The sequence below is a fragment of the Diachasmimorpha longicaudata genome, chromosome 20 (assembly GCF_034640455.1).
Source record: "Diachasmimorpha longicaudata isolate KC_UGA_2023 chromosome 20, iyDiaLong2, whole genome shotgun sequence".
NCBI classification, from domain to species: Eukaryota; Metazoa; Arthropoda; class Insecta; order Hymenoptera; family Braconidae; genus Diachasmimorpha; species Diachasmimorpha longicaudata.
In genome coordinates, this window is record NC_087244.1 from 1,926,784 (window position 1) to 1,946,929 (window position 20,146).

Consider the following 20,146-nt stretch of genomic DNA (forward strand, 5'->3'; position numbering starts at 1 on the left):
ACTGACAATGCAACAGAGTTTACGGTTACTTATTCATCCCCTGAATTTTTATTGGCTACGTAGGGGTAGCTTTTTAAGTTATGTCTGACAGTCAGTTGACTCGGGGTAAATTTTAACTTGCAAAATAGTTTATTCGTTTTAGTTTCGTCGTTTGGGGGTAAATTGGAGGCCAAAGGGGAGGAAATTTGCCAGCGAAGGGTTGACGGGGGTGGAGTGTGACTGACTTTTGATGTCAGTGGTCGTTGTCGAGGGGTAGATGCCCTCATTTTTGGGGGTTGTATCAACAAATTGAGGGGGTTGTTGAGGAGAAGGGTTTCCGGTGCGAGGATTCCTCGAACCATCTTTTGGATATATCGGAATGTGTTATGAAACCTGACGTATCTTTTATCATTTCGTTTTGTTATTCAAATTGAAATGGTATCAGCGAGAAAACTAGATTTCTCCTCGTGATTTTTCACCGAGAGATCGTGTCGTGTTTGGTAAAGAGATTGTAGATGCATTCCTTGTGTACCAACATAACGTGAACGATTCACATCTCACTCACCCCACCAGAATATAGGTATAGGGTAGCTGGCATACGGTGGAGTACATACAAATACAGCGTATGGGGGTGGAGGGTGCCATCGAGGGCTTTCCCGTGTCGTGAATTGAAAGAAATTTTTTGAAAGATAAATTTTCCAAATTTTTCACCAACATATTTTCAGCCAACGCAGGCAGCGGGTTTTATAACCCCATTCTCCCGGTCGCTTTCAACAGTTTTTATAGTGAATCGATGGGGTAGTCGAGCTACGAGTGAGGAGAACTGTTATTTTCATCCCTTTCGGGGGAAAATCACCCGGGAATTTCGAATTCTGAAGGGTTTCCCGCCCTTTTCGGCCATTGCGGGGGTTTAACGAACGCGCATGAAGTGGAGGGGGGTTATGGTGTCGTGAGGGTGGGGTTGGGGATGGGGGTTTGCACCCCCGAGTCGGGGACTTGAGTCCCAATCGAAAATTCAAGGTCACGAGGGCGAGTCGTGACGTCCGAAGGGCAAAACCTCTCGTTCCTTCTCGATTTCCGTCGGGAGGGACCTTGACCGGGGCTCGCTACCGAGGTTAGGGGTGACTTATCGAAGGAACGTCGGCTCTAGGTCGGCATTACGTCGGCTGACCCCGGAATCGTCCGCGGAATCGGCGGAAAAGGCACGGAAAGGGCGGTCTTGACGGTTTAGGGTCAGCTAAAGGTGATCCTGTGATCAGCCCTTAGGGATTCCCACCGGGGAAGGGCAGACGTGACACCAGGACGTCAATCATCAATCAATTAATCAATCAATCAATCAATCGCTCACGGGATTCGAATCCCTCGTTGAAGGAGACGTCTGGATCCCTCCAAAAATTCTAAGGGCTCGTCTCATTCCGCGGAAAAAAGTCCGGAAGTACACGAGCCCTGCGTGTACTCACCCCTCCGCCCTTTAGGTTAATTCCGTAGTACTTTGGAACTTAACGGGTCAAGAGGCGTTAATAAGAAGCTGTCGCAGCTGGATGAGAGGGTCCGCTCTACTTTCCCCGACCGTTAATACTCACCCCACCGACCTAAAACTGTTTACCCAGAGCTGGGGGAGGTCTTGAACACACCCCCTCACTATAACTGTCGTATATTCATAATAATTCACCTGAGGCTAATGACTCAGTCGAGATATCCCGGGATTACTTCATCAGTTTAATTATTTTTTCCACGTGGGGGATGAAAAAACCCCCTGACGAAGTGAATTTGGGCGGAGACTGATTTGATTTGGAGGGAAATTGCTTCGGGACATCAATTTAAAGGGAAATGAATTAGATCTCCCTCGGGGGACTCAATTAGACGCAAATTGTTGACGTCGTTAGCACTTAACGGTGCGGTATTTTCAATAACAAAAAATGGGAACAATTTTCGATAATTTTTTTCACGAGGACGGGCCTTATCTGGGACCTGGGACTAGAACTGTTTCATTGATAATCTCGCGAAAAATTCCCACGAAATCACTTTGATAACACGATTTAATGAATTTTTCATATCACATCACCTCTAATCCACTATTCAATCTCAGGGATTTCAATCAGACCTGTCAGCGGTTCAGTTTTCAATTAAGGTTTCAACGTTTGTCGGCTTAGCGAATATTAAAATCCGCGTTTGAGCCGAAAAATCGTAATAGACGAGCCGATTGATTGCACGTCGTACACCAGCGAACCGATACTGTCTATAGACGACAATTCTATAGCCCGAGGGTACAACAGATATCGGTGATATCGGTGAATCCATTGGGTCGGAATGATGAAGAAGTTGGACATTGAAAGCCGTTCGAGGTCACCAGCGAACGATTGTAACTCGACACAAACTGGAGGGAGTGGTAAAGCTTCTTCAACAGGAGAAGTGAAATCCTTCGTATCAGAATCAAGATTCCGGGATCATCTGAGGGGTGGGGGGGTTAACTCGGGGACGTATGGGGTAGGTTTTATTTTATACGGTCGAGGGCATTCCATCTTTTCATTCCTGTTGCATTATGCAAACCTGGGGGAAGATGGGAATAACTATTGGGGGAGAAAAGATAGCTTTTACAGGGCTTTCAAAAGCTCTGGGACATGGATAGTACCTCGGATGGTTCTGTTTTCCAGTACATTCTTGAGGAATAAAGAAACGAGTTGAGTGAGGGGGTGGCTGGGGGATGATTTCTCGTGAGACACAATGCGGAGTGAATATTTCGTATTGATGGAGACGGAGGAATAGTCTAATTCGGGATTTTAGGGGAGGTAGAGGGGTGGAGTGAGAGACTTCGGGGGAGGTTAGGTCGTGAACTGTGACGGGGAGCACTGGGTGAAACGTATCGTCAATTATTTAGTCGGAAAATGTTAAGGGATGGACTGACTTCAACGATAAAGATGAACCTTTTAATCGAATCGTGGCGCATCCCCTTCAAACAAGATGTTCATGAATACGTTAAATAAACGATTGCTGAAGTAATTTCGTGTATCGGAAGGAACCGAATGGTTTTAGGGGATGAAATACAAAAGAAAAAGCTCAGTCCGATCGTTACCCTCACCCCGAAACACTCTGCCACCCCCTCGCGCTACGATAGCCTTAATTTCTCATTAAAGATTTAGTCCCGCGGTACTAGGGGGTGCTCAATGCCCCATTCCACCAGCTGATTTGCCCCGGGGGTTGCCATCCTCTGGTGGGGGTTGCAACCCTCTCGAAGCGTCAATACCTTTTCTATTTATGGACACGTCAGGATCTCGTCGACGTTCGGCTTTTATGGTACACCACTGGAATGCATTCTATGACGAATCGTAAAGACCGGAGAATCTCGGGGGATGATAGGGGGGAGGGGTGAGTACTTGTACGTCGTAGGGTGCTTGAACGACGCTAAACGAATCTCCTGTAGTCGAAGGGTGCCAGCTGAAGAAAGCAATTATCATATAAATTGCTCTCGCCTTATGTTATATGCCGTGTGCCAAAGTAGAAGGAGGAAAGCTGCTGTGATTTCGAATGCATATAAACCCGGGGGAAAGGTCGAGAAAGCTCCGAGGCAACCCCTACCTCGTTGCGCATTTTACGATGTCACCCTGACGCTCGTTTATGGTATCGTACGACAGAGCTTTCGGGCTTATAATTTTTTTTAGATTTATTTTTCGGAGCTTTTGGTGTCGGTGAGCTTTTAGGAGTTCATTAGCGAAGGGAGGGTTGATGGGGGTGATTAGGGAGTTTGTAATCCCGGGTTCGATATTTGTCGCGGGAAAAATGGGGAAGAATCGATTAGTTGGTGAGGTATTTTGGGTGAAAGCTCCACCTGCGAGTGCGTGGAAGGTACTTCGAGAGCTTGCGAGGGGCTACAGTTGATAAAGTTACCCCGCGAGGTTGTCCACGGGCTCCCCCGGTCGTCGGTAACGACGAGCTTGCGGGATTACCATCGGAAGGGGAGCTTTCTGCAGGGGTTGGGCCGGTGCGGTAGAAAGCTCATGTTCTGATGGTAAAGTAGGTGTTATCCTTGAGGATAACGTCAGGTGGTTCACGTCAGGGGAACGGGAAAAGATGATTTGACGTGAAATTCACGAAAATCGATCGATAATATCGAACTTTCATGACAGATTTCAGTCGAATGAATCGTTCGATTGTTGGCAAACCCTATTTTTACGTTTTGTCTATCGTTTGCGAAGGCTAGACATCAATTTTTATTCTAATCGAACCCTTATCTCAGTCGTTTTTATATATTCACGATTTGTGAACACGTAACCCCCGGCGATTTCCTCACCAATGACTCGATAATATTATCTACAAACTTTTGCCACACGTTTAACTCAACAATCGAACTGTTCAACCCTTACAATTATTGTTTATTCCTCGGGGTACGTGTACCTCGGGGTCGGCTAGCCGTTCATTAATACCCCTCAACATGAAACGAACACATCCGATAATTAATATCGCAAATGGAGGTACAGTCCGACGACAATGGCCACGTTCCACCCCCTTCGGCAACCCCATCAACCCGTTATTACTTGCTTAACACACCCCCACCCCCGCCTCTAGTTTCCTGTTACCAATTTTTGTTTTCCTGTTGAATGGGGTCGTGAGAAAGACATACCTGCTACTCATGAATAAATCATCCCCTCGATACCGTATTGTCGGGGGTGAATTCGTAATGACGATTAGATGTTTCAATTGTTACTGTCAATTAGACAACTGTCTAGTCGTTCCTAGAACAAAGACATCTGCGGATTCTCCGCAAGTTGGAGGCTATCGTATTATCGTCAGTTCGATTCTACAACTCGACGAAGTGATTACGATTTTTCGAGATGAAGACGAGCGATTATCAACCCCTCAACGCATTCAAACTCAACTTGACGGTGTGGAAATACGCGGGGATCTGGCCGGCGGGGGTGAAAAGCCAATCCCTTCGGTGAGGAAACTGTCAATTGACAGAAGACAAGTCCAGTCGATAAGTTTTTGACAGTCAAATGTCAACGGAATTTTTTTGAAGAGAAAAATCAATCCGAATGTCTCAGGAAGTCATTGGGGTGAACCCAGGGGGTAGGGGTGGGTTAGGGTGAGGGGGTGGGTTTTTGGTGATGATAATTTTGTTCGCAGGTATCTCTACTATATTTATAACTCGATATCACCGACGATCTGGTTCGGTTCGTTCTTCGTTCTTCAGTTCATTCACATCATTCAGGTGATCGCGGATTTGGAACAAGTGATGCACTCGATATATTTGATGATTTCGTACTGTGCCATGGCGTGTAAATATCATTCGATCCTGTGGTATCGAAGGAGACTCGAGACGCTGTTCGATAGTCTGAATGATCCGGTTTTTAAGCCGCGGCTGCCGTCGCACGTCGACGTTATGAATGAGTCTATGAGGATCGTCAGGAGGGACTCGATCATCTTCTTATCGTCAGGCATCTGCGCGACTATCTTCTGGACCTTCTGGCCCTTGATCGATAGAAAATCAGAGGTCAGGTCTCGTCACAGTCTGATTCGTCGATGAAGTCAGTCGGGAATCGGTGGAACGATCGAGTTCGTCGGCTGTCGGTCGTCGACGTCGATGATTCGGATCGATTATCAACGAGGAATCGATTCAACTCGATCGGTCCAGCCCTTTCCTGACGTCCTCTATCACATCCCGATGTTATCGCGGACCTATCATCCCTTATCGTATCGTAATCAACCCTCGTGTCCTCTCCGAAACCCGAATGACGACTTTTGGAGACGTTAACGACTGTCTTTCGTCTTCAGGATAACGAATTAGCGTATCAGATGTGGTGTCCCTTGGACATATCCCAGTCGCCGACGTTCGAGATCGTCTACACTTATCAGACAATCGCTATCACGTACAATACGATGTTCAATACAATGACGGATACCGTCATCTGTGGACTCCTGAAGATGATGTCAGGACATCTGGATGTTCTGATTGAGGATTATGGTATGATCTTCGAGGACATGTTCATCTGTCCAGGGGAGGAAACACCGAGAACTGTCGCAGGAAAAAAGCTCGTGGAACTGGGGAAGGGTAAGGGGGAGGGTAAGACGTCGGCGGAGGGGGTGAGGGCAGTTCAAGGACGCCAGATCCAGAAATCTGATGACGAAGGGAGAGACCTGGTGATACCACCGGTTATCGTCCCTCAGCTTTCGCAGACGGACTTGAAGACGAGGGTCTCCAGCTGCGTGAAGCTAGCCCTCGCTGTGGAGGGGTAAATATTGGGGGTGAAAAGGGCTTGGGTTCGTCAATAGGACATGGGGGGATGTTTCAACCCTTCGCTATCGATTACAGATTCGCGAATGAAGTCAAGGATATCTTTCAAGCCGGCATTCTAGTCCAATTCATCGCAAGCTGTCTCATCGTTTGTGCCAGTCTCTTTGCTTTGACTATTGTAAGTTGACAACGTCTTCAGGGTCATGTTCTGTCATGTCATAATCACCCGACTCGACGGTCTTACGAGACGTAATTTCGGGGGGCGGTTGACGAGGAGGAGCACGTCATGACAGCGTTGGAGATGAGTAAATGTTGATTGGAATGTTTATTGACATTTCAGCTGCCAACGAAGAGCTTTCAGTTCTTCTCCCTCGCGCAGTACCTCGCCTGCATGCTGATACAGATATTTTTGTACTGCTGGAGGGGTAACGAGGTGTCGCTGAAGGCAAGTCTGATTGTCATGACATCATGTCATGTCATGTCTGATTGTCATGTCTAGGCATGATATCGATAGGGCAGGATTTTCTGATAAATTTTTGGGTCTGTTGACAGTTCAGTGACCTATCGGACGCTATTTACATGTGCGATTGGACGACGTGCGACGGAAAGTTCCGGCGGTCAATGGACATTATCATGAGTCGATCACAGAAGCCAGTGATATTGCTGATTGGGGGCCTGTTCTCGTTATCAGTTGAAACCTTCATATCGGTGAGCGATTGACAAATGTGTTGATTAATCCCACGTTAAGGTATCAATAATTAGCTTGAAGGGCTAGGGCTTGCCCTTAAGGGTCCCCAGACAGGAATTCCAAGTCCTAAAGTCAGCGCCTGGAGGCCCCCACCCGCCCGGGGCCTTAATGCGCCTCGTTTTGTGTTCCCTCCCGTTCCCTCGATTGATTATCAAAGTTAAAGGGACGATCATTAGCTGGGGAAAGGGCCCTGAGGGCCGGGTCAAGCTCCGCCTCGAATGAGGGATAAATAGTCTCGACAGAAATCGTATTCCAATTGCAGATTCTCAAGTCAGCGTATTCGTTCTTCATGTTCTTTAAAGAAGTCAAACAGCAGATGTCAAACTGATGGTTATGATTGACTGATGTTGATGACAAGCAGATGACAACTTTCACGTAGATTGTAATGCACTTATGTATCGAAATATAATTATATGCAGTTGATCGAAGGCATGATCAGGATGTAGTAGACCTTTATCTGGTAAACCCTTCAACCCTTCAGCCCTTTAGCCCTTCAACCCTTCAGCCCGTGAACCCTTCAACCCTTCAGCCCTTGAGTTCTTCAGCCCCTGAACCCTTCAGCCCTTCAGCCCTTAAACCCTTCCGCCCTTAAACCCTTCCGCCCTTCAGCCCTTGAACCCTTCAGCCCTTGAACCCTTGAATCCTTCAGCCCTCCAGGCCTTAAAACCCTTCAACCCTTCAGCCCTTCAGCCCTTCAACCCTTCAGCCCTTCATCGACCTTGACACGTGACCAGAAAGTACTTCCAAATGTGGAAAGACAGACCGCGGTATTCATTACTCACCTAGAAGAGCCTGGAAGAGCCGGCTCTTGAAGATCCTGATGACCCGCTCGATAGCCAGACGCAGCTGCTTGTCCTGGGGCCTTGTCAGCTTGGCACGGTAATCCTCCAGAAGCTCCAGGGCCCGATGAGCTTCTGAAAGAAATAAAATTATCGTCAGTTGATAAGACGTCCGTCGGAGGGGATAAGATCGTGATGTCGTTGGGTCAGGGTTTCCTCGGTCGGGGGGACTTAATTGGGCCTTAAGAGCGGACTTGAGTGATTCAATACGAAGTCGTCGAACTATCGTATTGTCTATTGTCTTTGTGTGTCGGGCTAATGTCGGCCGTACCTCGGGGCGCCTGTTATCAATGCAGATTAAATTACTGTCGAATTATCTCTCGCGGAGATCCCCGTGATTCACTCGTGTTTGAAGATTATTGAACACTCGAGTGTTTATCGATCGTCTACAAATCACTTATCCGTAATTATCATCAATTACGATACGATATTTAACGTCACGTTCACGATCCACCGAAGACGGTGTCATATGACAGTCGGGTGAATGTTTGCGGATAAAATTTCACGTCCGGTGTTAATGAACTGCCGTTACGACGAGCCAAATGTCACACGATTTTGGGGCATACAAATGCCAGTGACGAGTGTAGTCTGACGAATGTCATGAGACACTTCGGGTGCGGTAAAAGCTCGCGATCGTCAAGATTCTCGATTTTTCGTAGTTCTTTACAAAGTTCCGTGTCAACCCATCACTTCCCTGAAGAGATACTCCCATCACCGGTCCATCAGAAGGGCCCAGTACCCGGGGAAGGGCCCAAAGGGCCCGATCATACGAAAGAACCAGCTGATCGATCACTGACGGGACCTTAAGCTCTTCCTAGCGATCATCGAGACGAAGGGCCGGTCGATACCCTGACGCTGTCATGAATACTCCGAAGGGCCCAGCCGAGGCCCAGCCGAGGGTCTGGCCCCAGTGGGCCGCCGCATTGATAAGTACGTACCACCAAAAACGACGGAATCACTCACTAATGATCGTTATTATCCTCCAGTTCATGTCCTCGCGGTTATCGTCGGTCTGGCCATAGGCTCGACGTCGCCCTTCTTAGCCAAGTTAACGAGGGGCGACGGGCCCATAATTATCACGGATCATCAGGCCTCGTGGATGGCGTCATTAGTCAGTATCACACGGCCCATTGGCGCCGTCATCGCTGCAATCGTCGCTCGTAAATTCGGATCCAAAATGGCGGTTCTCATCGGCGGAATTCCTCACGCCATCGCCTGGTCGTGTTTGTTAAAAGACAATTCAGTTGTCTGGATCTATGGATCCAGGATCATGAGTGGATTCGGCCTGGGAATGTACTACAGTACTTTCCCTCTTTACATCGGTGAGATATCGACACCCAGGATCAGAGGTGCGCTGATCAGTTTCGTTGTTCAGGGCCTGGCGATTGGGACCCTATTGGGAAATGTCTTGGGGGCTTACGTTGACATGACGACCTTCGCTGTCATCAGCCTCATCTTGACGGCCATATTCTTCTTCTCGTTTCTGTTCTTCCCGGACAGTCCGTATTATCTCGTCAGCAACGACAGGGTCGACGAGGCGGAGAAGGCCCTGATGTGGTTCAGCTGCCGGAGGGACGTCAAGGACGCGGTGGAGGGGTTGAAGGGATTCGTGGGCCTGCAGCCGGGCCTTACCTTCACGGAATCGTTCAGGCAGCTGACGGTGCCGGTCAATCGGAAGGTCGTCGTAATCGTTCTGCTTGTCTACGTCCTGATGCAGATGGCCGGCCTCTTCACCATCGCCCTTTACATGGAAATCCTTCTTATCAGTCTCAAGGTCGACGTTCTTCCGCCATCTTTGGTGGTGGTACTCGCTGGAGTCGTCGCGATGGTGGCCAGTTTGTTGTCGATGTACACGAGCGATCGATTCGGCCGGAGGGTTATGCTCGTCACTTCCTGCGTCGGGGTGACGACGACGTTGTTCCTGTTGGGGGTGAACTGTCTGCTGATTAGGGGTGGGGATAATGATCCTAATTTGCAGTGGGTGAGTATTATCGCGATGATATTGTATCAGTTCTCGGTGTATATTGGAATGCTGCCCGTTTCCAATTGCCTCATGGGGGAGCTTTTTCCGCCCCAGCTCAGGGAGATTGGGCCTTGTCTGGCGAATGTTACGTCAGGGGCCTTTGCGTTTATTATGAGCAAGAGCTATCAGCCGATACTCAACTCGACGTCTGAAGAATTTGTGTTCTGGTTTCATGCGGTTTTCGCGTTTGTTATGATTATTTTTACGGTGAGAGTCGTGCCGGAGACGAAGGGTAAGTCCCTTCGGGAAATTCAGGAGTTGATGCGCGATGGCGGATCGACTGATGCGATTGTGTTCAAGACGAAGATGTAAATGTGGTGATAATAAAGGGGATTTTGATGATTAGGAAGTTGTTGAGGCGATGGTGGAGGTTGACGGGGCCCGAGGGGCCCTGTCGGGGCCTGATGGGGTTGGCTCGGGGCCTGAGGGCGTCATCGCCCCTCTTCCCGACCCTTTTCTAGCCTTCGAATGAGTTGATCTCGCCACAGATGAGGGGCGATGACCCACTCGGGGCCTGAGGCCCAGGCCAGGGCCCGAGGAGGTCCCCTCGGGGCCCGAGGACGTCATCGCCCCTCTTCTCTGGCGAGATAATCTCATTCCAAACCGAGAGGACGACAATCAGGACTGAATTACGAGATTGGTGATGACCCCCTCGGGCCTCAGGCCCTGGCCCTGGCCCCGACGAGGTGAACACTCCGAGCGTGTCGTGTTTTAAAATGAAATATCACCGATGATATGTATAAAGACCTTCCAGGTAACGTATGACTGCTGATAACGATGTGACATTTTCTTTTGAAAACGTCGGAGTCGTCGGCCTAGTCCACCTCCGTCTTTAATCGCACGACATTTGTTTAATTTTTTTCCACATTTCAAACAACAAAATTGAACTGTCGTGTCTACCCCACGTCCCGGGGCCTTCTTATCACTTCTATTATATTCGAAGTAGTCTAATAGTCGAAGCGATTCCGGTCGTTTCATGAATCAAAATGGAGGCGGTGGAGATGACGGAGAAGACATCCAGGTTTAAGGCCCAGTGGCTTGCTGCAGCGACACGTAAGTCCTTGGGCCCTAGACTATCGTAGAATTCCGCGGTTGATTGTTCGTTTTGTAGTTCATCTACTCGCCGTCCTCGACGGACTCGTCGGCGGGTGGACGTCGCCTTATTTAGCGAAGTTGACGACCGGAAGGGAATCGTTGACCATCACCAGGGATGAGGCGTCCTGGATCGCATCGTTGTACCTCGCGTCACAGCCCGTTGGGTCCATCTTTGCTGCGGTGATCGTGCGGAAGGTCGGCGCTAGGAAGGCCGTACTCTGGGCTGGAGTTCCTCATGCCGTCGGGTGGTTGTGCTTCCTGGTTTATGAATCCGTTCCGCTGATCTATCTGGCGAGGATTCTGAATGGATCTGGGTTTGGGATGTACTATAGTACGTTTCCACTTTATATCGGGGAGATTGGAAACCCGAAGATCAGGGGAAGTCTCGTTGGTGTCGTCGCTCAGGGAACGGGGATCGGATATCTGATTGGAAATGTCTTGGGAGCGTTTCTCACGATGAAGATGTTCGCGGTTGTTGGGTTCACGATGTCATGTGTGTTCATGTTGTCGTTCTTCCTCATTCCGGATAGCTCGCATTACCTGGTGATGAGGAACCGGCTGAAGGAGGCGGAGGAGTCGTTGAGGTGGTACAATTGTAAGACAGATGTCAGCGAGGAACTTCAGGACTTGATGGCGTTCATCGGGGAACCGAGGCGGATGACAATCAGAGAGATGTGTCAGGCGGTCTTGGGACCGGTCAACAGGAGAATTGTCATGATTGTCATTGGGGTTCATGTGATGATGCATCTCAGTGGGGTTTATGTTGTCTCGATGTATCTGGAGATCCTGGTGAGCCGCCTCAAGATCGATGTCATGCTGCCATCGTCGGTTGTCATTCTGGTGTCAATCGCTGCCATTGCCGGTGGGCTTGCCACGACTTATACGAATGATCGTGTTGGAAGGCAGACGATGATGGCAGTTGCGGCTTTTGGACTGTCTGCCATCTTCATTTTGATCGGCGTCAACTTTCTCCTGGTCAAATGTGGATATGACATGTCGGCGGTTCAATGGCTGATTGTTATTGAATTTATGGTACTGTTGTTTCTCGTGAATGTGGGACTTGCTATCGTTCCTTGTTGTTTGGTGAGCGAAATATTCCCACCGGAAATCAAGGAATTTGGGTCTTGTATTGTTAATGTCACGAGTGCGATCGCAGCTTTTACATCGGGGAAAAGCTATCAGCCGATACTGGATGCGACGTCTGAGGAGTTTATGTTCTTTTTTTATGCTTCGATTTTATTCGGAATGTTTATTTATACGATTGTCGTTGTTCCGGAGACGAAAGGAAAGTCGCTTCAAGAGATTCAGGACATGTTGATGAGGAGAGATCAAGGGAAAGTGAAGGTGGGGAATTGATGGGTAGAAATGTATTGTATAAACTGGTTTTTGTGATTGTAATTGTTGTTAGTTAATAATAATTGGAATTTTGGGACTTATTGTTTGTCTTTGTGCGTTGTCCTTCGTCATGAAGTCTCGGTATCGGTGGGGTCAGCTTTTCTGGAGGTTTTGGGGACCTGATGAGGTTCTAAAGGGGCCTTGGGGACCTTGTCAGGTCCTCCAGGGGCCTTAGGGGCCTTCTGGACTTCTCCAGGGGGCCTTAGGGACCTTCTGGGCTTCTCCAGGGGGCCTTAGGAACCCCGTCAGCTTCTCCAGGGGGCCTTAGGGACCTTCTCAGCTTCTCCAGGGAGCCTTAAGGACCTTCTCAGCTTCTCCAAGGGCCTTAGGGACCTTCTGAGCTTCTCCAGGGACCACCAGGGACCTCGTCAGCTTCTCCAGGAGTCTTTGAAGACCTCGTCAGGGTCTCCAGGGGCCTTAGGGACCTTGTGAGCTTCTCCAGGGACCACCAGGGACCTCGTCAGCTTCTCCAGGAGTCTCTGAAAACCTCGTCAGGTTCTCCAAGGGCCTTAGGGACCTCATCAGCTTCTCCAGGAGTCTTCCAGGACCTCGTCAGGGTCTCCAGGAACCTTTAGAACCTCGTCAGATCCTCCAGGTAATTCTATCCTCGTCCCTCATATCAATAAAAATTAATTTCGAATCATTCCCTCATGGGAAGGGGCCCCGGGCTCCAGGAACGCGCTGGAGTCGACCTGGAAATTTTCCCCGAGAGGGAATTCCCGAAACAATAACCTTGAATGCGTTTTCATGATCACGAACTGAGATTTAGGATCATGATAACGTTTTATTCGATATCAGTGTTCATTCTCTGGGTGAGTTATCTACAAATACATTTATAAACACTCGTAGATGTACGCAAACACAGATCTACCGCGTGTTCGGTGGAAATAGTTTATTGCAGTTGCCGCGAAAACAGAATTCGACGAATGGAATTTTTCCGTGAAGAATGTACATAATTCATCGGTTTTCAGGAACCGGATAATCAGGAAAGATTATTCATTCGAGGTCACATCAGGTGGGAAACGATTGGAAAAAGATTGAAAAATTTATTTGTGAAATAGTATCGCGATAATGAATGCGTATGATCAACCGGTTTCAGCTTTCAGTGAAATGTTTATCGATAGTTATTTATGCTTTTTGTTTGCCGGTCGTACAAGGCTGCCTCGCAACATTCTATTGCACGTAATACTGTCAGGGTCGTTGAGTAATACGTCTAGTGCCATCACGAAGCAGCTGGCTACCGCGTGAATTCTGTTGACTGGCGATATCGGCAGCGTTTACGGTCCCCGTGTGACGGATATTAAACAATTTAGGCGTTATAAACATTTAATTATCGATATCTGCTGTGATATGCGATTTTTTGCGATTTTCGTAAGTATGAATATGATGTTTCTCGAGAACGTGAGGGCCGATTAACGATTTTCTGCATCGTAGTCTTAGCTTTTGGGGTAGAATAAAGGAAATCAACGATTAATTTGATGAGAATTAATTTTTGGGGGTAAAATCGATCGTTAATGTGATTTTCGATCGCGAAATTTTCGGCCAAAACCACTCGCGTTTGGAGTGGGTTAAAATATTGTTCTCTGTCTCGATTTGGAGATCATAGTCACCAGTTTTTGTGGTCCGAATGATAAATCAAAAATCTTGAGAAATCGCAAATCATTTCAAAACGTTTTGTCACGTAAATCGAGTACTCGAATATCATCAACTTTTCTCGTGATTATTTTTCACGATAAAAAAATGTTCTTGATAAGTGAATGGCTTTATAATTGAGTGTGACGTGTCCATTGAAGAGTATCGTTAGTCTCAGCGGATTAATTGAGATATGAAACCGAGATAAAAGACTACTTTTCCTTTCCTCGAAGACGAGTGAATAAATCGACGACAGTCAACAGTTTTTTGTCGAGTAATACCAGGTTTTCTCGGGTAATGATATCGCTACAGGCGAACACTTGTTATTCACACGAGAATTTTTATTGTCTTCGTACGTTCGTGAGGTCGGTCAACAATAACACGATTTAGTAATTGAAAAACCATTAGTGGGATAAGAAGTAATCAGTCGGAGCTCATTTGCGTTGAATGTCGATGGGGGGGAGCGATCAAGCCACTTCCAGCCGAAATAATCTGACATGATCTGTCAACGAAACCGTCAAATCTCTTTTCGTGTCACGAATGGAGGGGGGGAGGGTGCCTCCAGGTGATATAATGACATGATCAACGCATATCGACGATAAATACCAGGTAATCCGTGAGGCTTCTTACACTTATCGAGTCTGATGTCATATTAGTCATCTTGAAGATGCCCAATCAGGCCTGTCACTCGTGCCTGTTACCTGCCACTGATTACAGCGTAGCCTGAGGTGGAATGTGTACGTTACGATCGTGAATATCGGTGGTAATGCCAGAGGAGTTGGTTGTGACAGTTTGTTGTTACGGAGTTTGTTAATTAATAAATAATTCAACATGACATCGATGGAAATTATCTCGGCGAGACGACCCAAGTTTTGGCCGCAGTGGTTTGCTGCATCAATAAGTGAGTCTTTACGGAAAATAATATTCTGTCATTGGTGTCAGGTTCGGGCTGTCAAAGAGTCCCTTTTGCTTTGATTTGAAACGAAAAATGGCGGTTCATTCTGGGAATGTGACGTCATGAGGAAAATGAGTCGATTGGATACGGGTGCGAGGGGGTGGTTTAGGTCGGGGGATTGACAGCCGTCGGCTGTCAACTTCACAGTCGTTCTCACCCTTTCGCACGTACGATGACGTGTCTTAGCTGATGCCATTGACAGCCCTCACCTGTCAACTTCCCACCCCTTCCCATTTGGAATGAAGTGTCTTAGCTCATGCCATTGACAGCTCTCACCTGTCAACATCCCACCCCATCCTAATTCACAATCTATTTACGTTCCAGTCCACGTCCTCGGTCTTCTATCAGGACTTGTCGGTGGATGGACCTCCCCATATCTAGCAAAATTAACCCAGGGAAATGAATCACTTGTTGTCACGAAGGACGAAGCCTCCTGGATAGCTTCACTCCTTCATCTCTCCCGACCCCTCGGCTCCATCATCGCAGCTGTCCTCGTCAGCAAATTCGGGAGTCAGAAGGCGGTCTTTCTCGGCGGACTTCCACACGTCATCGCCTGGACATTATTCCTCATCAATGAGTCAGTGTCCTGGATATACGCGTCCAGGATGTTCAGTGGTATCGCCATGGGAATGTACCTGAGCTCGTTCCCACTTTACATCGGAGAAATTGGACATCCCAGGATCAGGGGCGCTCTCATTGGCCTCGTCGCTCAGGGATCCGCCATTGGGTACCTGTTGGGGAACTACATGGGGGCTTATGTCAAGATGAGAACCTTTGCCATCATCAATCTTGTCATTAGTGTCGTTTATATGGGACTTTTTTACTTCTTCCCGGACAGCTCGCACTATTTTATCAGACGGGACAGGGTCGCCCTGGCCGAAAGGTCCTTGAGGTGGTACAATCGGAAGAAGGATGTGACGGTTGAGCTCAGGGAGCTCAGGGCGTACATCGGGCGACCTCAGAAGCTGACCTTGAAAGAGTCTTTTCAGCAGCTGACGACTCCCTTGAACCGGAAAATACTCGCGATGATCGTCTGCGTTTATCTGTTCATGCAGCTCAGTGGCATCAACACCATTGCCATGTACCAGGAGATCCTTCTGACGACCTTGAAGATCGATGTCATACCACCGTCGCTGGTGGTGGTGTGCGTCGGGGTCGTTGCTATCACAGCTAATCTACTCGCGATCTACACGAACGATCACTTCGGGAGACGAACGATGCTCGCGGTGTCCACTCTAGGGGTCGCCATCAACTTCGCTCTCATCGGTGGTCACTATTTACTCTTCAGGAATCAGTACGACATCTCCAACATTCAGTGGGTCGTCATTTCGGAATTTATGATGTACATATTCTTCCTGAATATTGGACTGACGCATATTCCGAGTTGTCTTCTGAGCGAAATATTTTCTCCCGAGCTGAAGGAGATCGGCTCGTGCATCGCGAATATCGTATGCTCGTTTTCTGCCTTCGTCGCCAGCAAGAGCTATCAGCCGCTGCTGGACGCCACCTCCGAGGAGTTCATATTCTTTTTTTATGCGATTCTCGTGTTCCTCATGTTTGTTTATACGATTGTTGTCATTCCCGAGACGAAGGGAAAGTCGCTACAGGAGATTCAGGAGATGTTGACGAAGAGGAGTGAACGAACTAACGAACGAACGAATGAACGAATTAAACAGAACGACACGCTGATAAGACGTCCACGGAATGATGATATGATATCGAAATCGTAATTGTTATTTAATTGGATTTTAATGAAAATTTATGGAACGTTTTGTGGCGGTGGACGTGGACACGTGAGCGGAGAAATATTTATTGAATAGATTTTTTTTTACTTGAAATGATTTTTGTGGTGGGGAATGTGGAGGGGGTGAGAGGGGGTGGGGATGGGACCGATGGGACTGACGAATTTATTCGCAGGGGGCGAATACTGTCGCCTGACGGGGAGGCCAAAATGGCTGATGGGGTCGTTGCAGAGACTCAGGGGGATGGCCTTGAGGTTTGGGACTGTCCGGGCCTGCTTGTGACGAGTGGTTGGGACTTGGAACGGTCCCAGTTGTAAATATCATCCCTTCAATAAATATTCGTTTGTTCAGAGGTATTTTTTTGTGTTTTAATTCGTTCTTCGGGGGGTGAGGGTGGGGATGGAGATGGAGAGACGATCGCTGGTGGAAAAAGGACTTATTGGGGGCCTTTTAAGGCCCATTGGGGACCTGGATGACTTCCTGGTGGGTAAAAAGGTCGGGGGGGGAGGGTGAAGGGTGAGGGAGGGCCTTAATCATTTTCTAGATCGATTTGAATGAAGTCCGGAGCAAAATGGGGCGCTAGTCAGGGGGTAGGGGACTTATTGGGCCCTATACACATGTCGACCTCCGTCAGTTTCATTAGAAACACTTTCATGCAGTTATTTATGGAAATTCCATCTCGTCACCTGCAACAGAAGAAAATCGGGCATGTTAAGGTGGGCCAGCACCGCTGCAGGTGAAAAATTGGGACTTATAGCGGTGGAAGTCGGCGGTTTGGGCCAGGGAAAGTCGTTTCATGTTTCGAAAGTTCGGAAATGGAAATAATGACCTCTTATAGTGATGCCCCAGACCCCCCCAGGGGACTGGCCACTCTCTATGAGGCCCCGGGGCATAAGGCCCCGAATTTCGGGCCCAAAAAAATTTCTCGGCGAAAAATTACCCGCGAAAATTCGTAAATGTTTTATTCTATTAGAAAATGACTTCGGCGGCACTCAGGGCCACACGTGTCATGTCACTCGCGATAGTGCACGAAAAATGAATGTAACTTGATCGTTAGGGGAACGCATTACTTTCGTTTGGACGTGTTATTGTTGTGGGGAGGAGGTGAACTGTCTCGGTCGTATGTTAATGATAGTCGATTACTGCGATGTTTCAGTCACGAATTTCAGTGGATTTTATGGACAGTCGTATCGCATCGTGGGGTTTTCTGGAGTTAATGGGGTCCCATTGATTGGAGGTATCAACATGACGCCGTCGAATAGGAAGACGTTGGAAGGAAGATCGAAGCTTTGGCCGCAGTGGCTTGCTGCTGCCACAGGTGAGCCAGTTATTTACCGACATTCGAGTCTAGCGTGCGTTAAAATATCGGTTTCGACGGGTTTTGGTGGCGGAGAGTGACGATGAATGTCGAGATTAGGGTATTTTGTCGGTCGGGGGCAGTGGAAGGGACTGGGAGAGAGGGATTTGGGCCTTGAGATGCCCTTGGGGGGGCCCGAGGCCCTTCGAAGGGCCCCGAGGGATCCCTCGGGCCCATTTTGTGATGATTGACGTGTTTTAATGGTCTTTAGAATAGTATTTTGACTGTTTGTGACTGTGAAAAGATTGTGAGTCAACAAAGAGGAGACGGGAGGGTCGGCGCGGTACTGGGGGGCCGGGGTTCGACTCCCGATCGAGCTAAACCCGACGTTCTTTCCCTCAAATTCTCATTCCCTTCGATTTATCTGATCCCCAACGAACATTCGACTCCGTTTCCGGTGAAGTTCTCCAGTATTCGGTACCTCAATTAATAAGAAACCTCGGCGCAGTACTGGCGGACCCGGGTTCGACTCCCGATCGAGTTAAACCCGACGTTCTTCCTCTCAAATTCTCATTCCCTTTCGATTTCCGATAAATCAGACTCTGATTTTTGTTCCAGTCACTGTACTAGCCCTTCTCCATGGCCTCACCGGTGGCTGGAGCTCTCCGTACCTCGCTAAACTGACCCAAGGAACCGAGTCCTTGAACATCACCGATGATCAAGTCTCCTGGATCAGCTCCTTGCATCACATGTCCCGACCTGTGGGCTGCATCACTGGAGCTGTCATAGCTCATAAATTCGGAAGCAGAAAGGGAGTTCTTCTCGCTGGAGTTCCTCACGCCGTCGCCTGGATGTGTTTCCTGATAAGTCAATCCGTCGCTCTGATTTACACGTCTCGGGTGTCCAGTGGCTTCGCCATTGGTTCGTACCTCACCGTCTTTCCTCTGTACATCGGGGAGATCAGCAATCCCAGGATCAGGGGATCACTCATCACTGTCGTCGTCCAGGGGACTGGCATTGGGTACCTCATGGGGAATGCCCTGGGGGCTTATCTGTCCATGAAGACCTTCGCCATCGTCAGCCTCACCATCAGCATCATCTTCGTCGTACTCGTGTCCTTGATTCCTGATAGCTCGCACTATCTTGTCAGGAAGAAGAAGTACGAGAAGGCAGCGAAGTCCATGAAGTGGTATGACCGCGGGGATGACGTCACTGCTGAGCTCGGCGGACTCATCGCTTACATCGGCCCACCTCGGCAACTGTCGGTTAAGGACACCATTCGGCTGTCCCTGACGCCGATGAACCGAAAGGTCCTGGCGAATGTCCTTGCGATACAAATTGTGATGCATTTGGGTGGCCCTCACGTCATTCGGATGTACATGGAAATCCTTCTGACGACCTTGAAAGTCGACGTTGTCCCGCCGTCGGTGGCGGTTGTATGCGCTGGAGTGTTTGCGATGGTCGGCGGAATACTGGCGACTTACACGACTGATTATTTTGGGAGGCGGGTGATGCTGGCGATCTCCAGTCTCGGGGTCTCCGTCGTCTTTCTTCTTCTCGGGATCAAGTTCTTGTTGTTCAGACAGGATTATGATTTGACGAGGATTCAGTGGCTCATCATCATCGAGTTCATGATGTACATGTTTTTTATGAACGTCGGACTGACGTCGATACCGTGTTGTCTGGTGGGAGAAATGTTTCCACCGGAATTTAAGGAACTTGGGTCGTGCGTTGCGAGTATTGTCGCTGCAATCGCGGCGTTTGTTGTTAGTAAGAACTATCAGCCGATACTGAGTGCTACGTCGGAGGAGTTTGTATTGTTTCTTTATGCTTTTTTTGTATTTTTCATGTTTGTTTATACGGTTGTGTTCGTTCCGGAAACTAAAGGTAAATCGCTGCAAGAGATTCAGGATATGTTGATGAAGAGGAGGGTGAGGAGGGGGTGATAATGTCAATGTAGAGTTGTTGAAGTGTTGAATAAAGAGATGATGAGCTGACGAAATTAGTTTTTTGATGATGAGGCCCGGTAGAGGTGTCATAATATCCAACCTCGTCAGGGGAGAGGTGTTTACCTGATCTTCTAGGGACCCTAGGGTCTCTCCCTGACGAGGATTAGGGCCTCACGTGACCCTAAGGTCTCCTCCTGACGAGAATTAGGTCGTCACGTGACCCTGACGTCTCCCCCTGACGAGGTCCAGGGCCTCACGTGATC

The 20,146-nt window shown here is 48.4% G+C and overlaps 4 protein-coding genes across 5 annotated transcripts in view; all 4 read left to right on the top strand.

Annotated features, from left to right (window-relative positions):
- LOC135171493 (odorant receptor Or1-like) overlaps positions 1-7,495 on the top strand; it is a 97,579-nt gene extending 90,084 nt beyond the window's left edge. The window contains exons 1-7 of one of the 2 annotated variants that reach the window (XM_064138071.1): positions 4,773-4,912; positions 5,101-5,467; positions 5,749-6,206; positions 6,287-6,386; positions 6,549-6,653; positions 6,761-6,916; positions 7,219-7,471. In XM_064138071.1, coding sequence (XP_063994141.1) covers positions 4,809-4,912; positions 5,101-5,467; positions 5,749-6,206; positions 6,287-6,386; positions 6,549-6,653; positions 6,761-6,916; positions 7,219-7,284 — 1,356 coding nt within the window. In that variant the 5' untranslated portion in view covers positions 4,773-4,808 and the 3' untranslated portion in view covers positions 7,285-7,471. Of the gene's footprint in view, positions 1-4,772; positions 4,913-5,100; positions 5,468-5,748; positions 6,207-6,286; positions 6,387-6,548; positions 6,654-6,760; positions 6,917-7,218 lie in introns of those variants that run through there. The other variant, XM_064138072.1, reaches the window with a different exon arrangement.
- Positions 7,496-7,905: 410 nt separating this feature from the next.
- Positions 7,906-14,233, top strand: LOC135171442 (uncharacterized). The gene is made up of 6 exons (XM_064137974.1): positions 7,906-8,725; positions 8,782-10,127; positions 10,165-10,227; positions 10,482-10,504; positions 10,829-13,679; positions 14,102-14,233. The coding sequence occupies exons 1-5, from the start codon at positions 8,656-8,658 to the stop codon at positions 12,267-12,269; spliced, it is 2,943 nt and encodes a 980-aa protein (XP_063994044.1). The 5' UTR covers positions 7,906-8,655; the 3' UTR covers positions 12,270-13,679; positions 14,102-14,233.
- Positions 13,686-19,951, top strand: LOC135171491 (facilitated trehalose transporter Tret1-like). Its single transcript, XM_064138068.1, has 3 exons — positions 13,686-14,234; positions 17,794-17,955; positions 18,553-19,951. The coding sequence occupies exons 2-3, from the start codon at positions 17,883-17,885 to the stop codon at positions 19,878-19,880; spliced, it is 1,401 nt and encodes a 466-aa protein (XP_063994138.1). The 5' UTR covers positions 13,686-14,234; positions 17,794-17,882; the 3' UTR covers positions 19,881-19,951.
- LOC135171489 (facilitated trehalose transporter Tret1-like) lies at positions 14,157-16,763 on the top strand. The gene is made up of 2 exons (XM_064138065.1): positions 14,157-14,841; positions 15,220-16,763. The coding sequence occupies exons 1-2, from the start codon at positions 14,772-14,774 to the stop codon at positions 16,623-16,625; spliced, it is 1,476 nt and encodes a 491-aa protein (XP_063994135.1). The 5' UTR covers positions 14,157-14,771; the 3' UTR covers positions 16,626-16,763.
- Positions 19,952-20,146: the final 195 nt, after the last annotated feature.

Excerpts from the sequence above, each read along its gene's own strand:
- LOC135171489 (XM_064138065.1), top strand. The coding sequence starts at position 14,772 with ATGACATCGATGGAAATTATCTCGGCGAGACGACCCAAGTTTTGGCCG. Across the intron at positions 14,842-15,219 it reads GTGGTTTGCTGCATCAATAA|TCCACGTCCTCGGTCTTCTA; the intron begins GTGAGTCTTTAC and ends TTTACGTTCCAG.
- LOC135171442 (XM_064137974.1), top strand. The coding sequence starts at position 8,656 with ATGAATACTCCGAAGGGCCCAGCCGAGGCCCAGCCGAGGGTCTGGCCC. Across the intron at positions 10,128-10,164 it reads TTGTGTTCAAGACGAAGATG|GAAGTTGTTGAGGCGATGGT; the intron begins TAAATGTGGTGA and ends TTTGATGATTAG. Across the intron at positions 10,505-10,828 it reads CTGGCCCTGGCCCCGACGAG|AAGACATCCAGGTTTAAGGC; the intron begins GTGAACACTCCG and ends GAGATGACGGAG.
- LOC135171491 (XM_064138068.1), top strand. The coding sequence starts at position 17,883 with ATGACGCCGTCGAATAGGAAGACGTTGGAAGGAAGATCGAAGCTTTGG. Across the intron at positions 17,956-18,552 it reads GTGGCTTGCTGCTGCCACAG|TCACTGTACTAGCCCTTCTC; the intron begins GTGAGCCAGTTA and ends TTTTTGTTCCAG.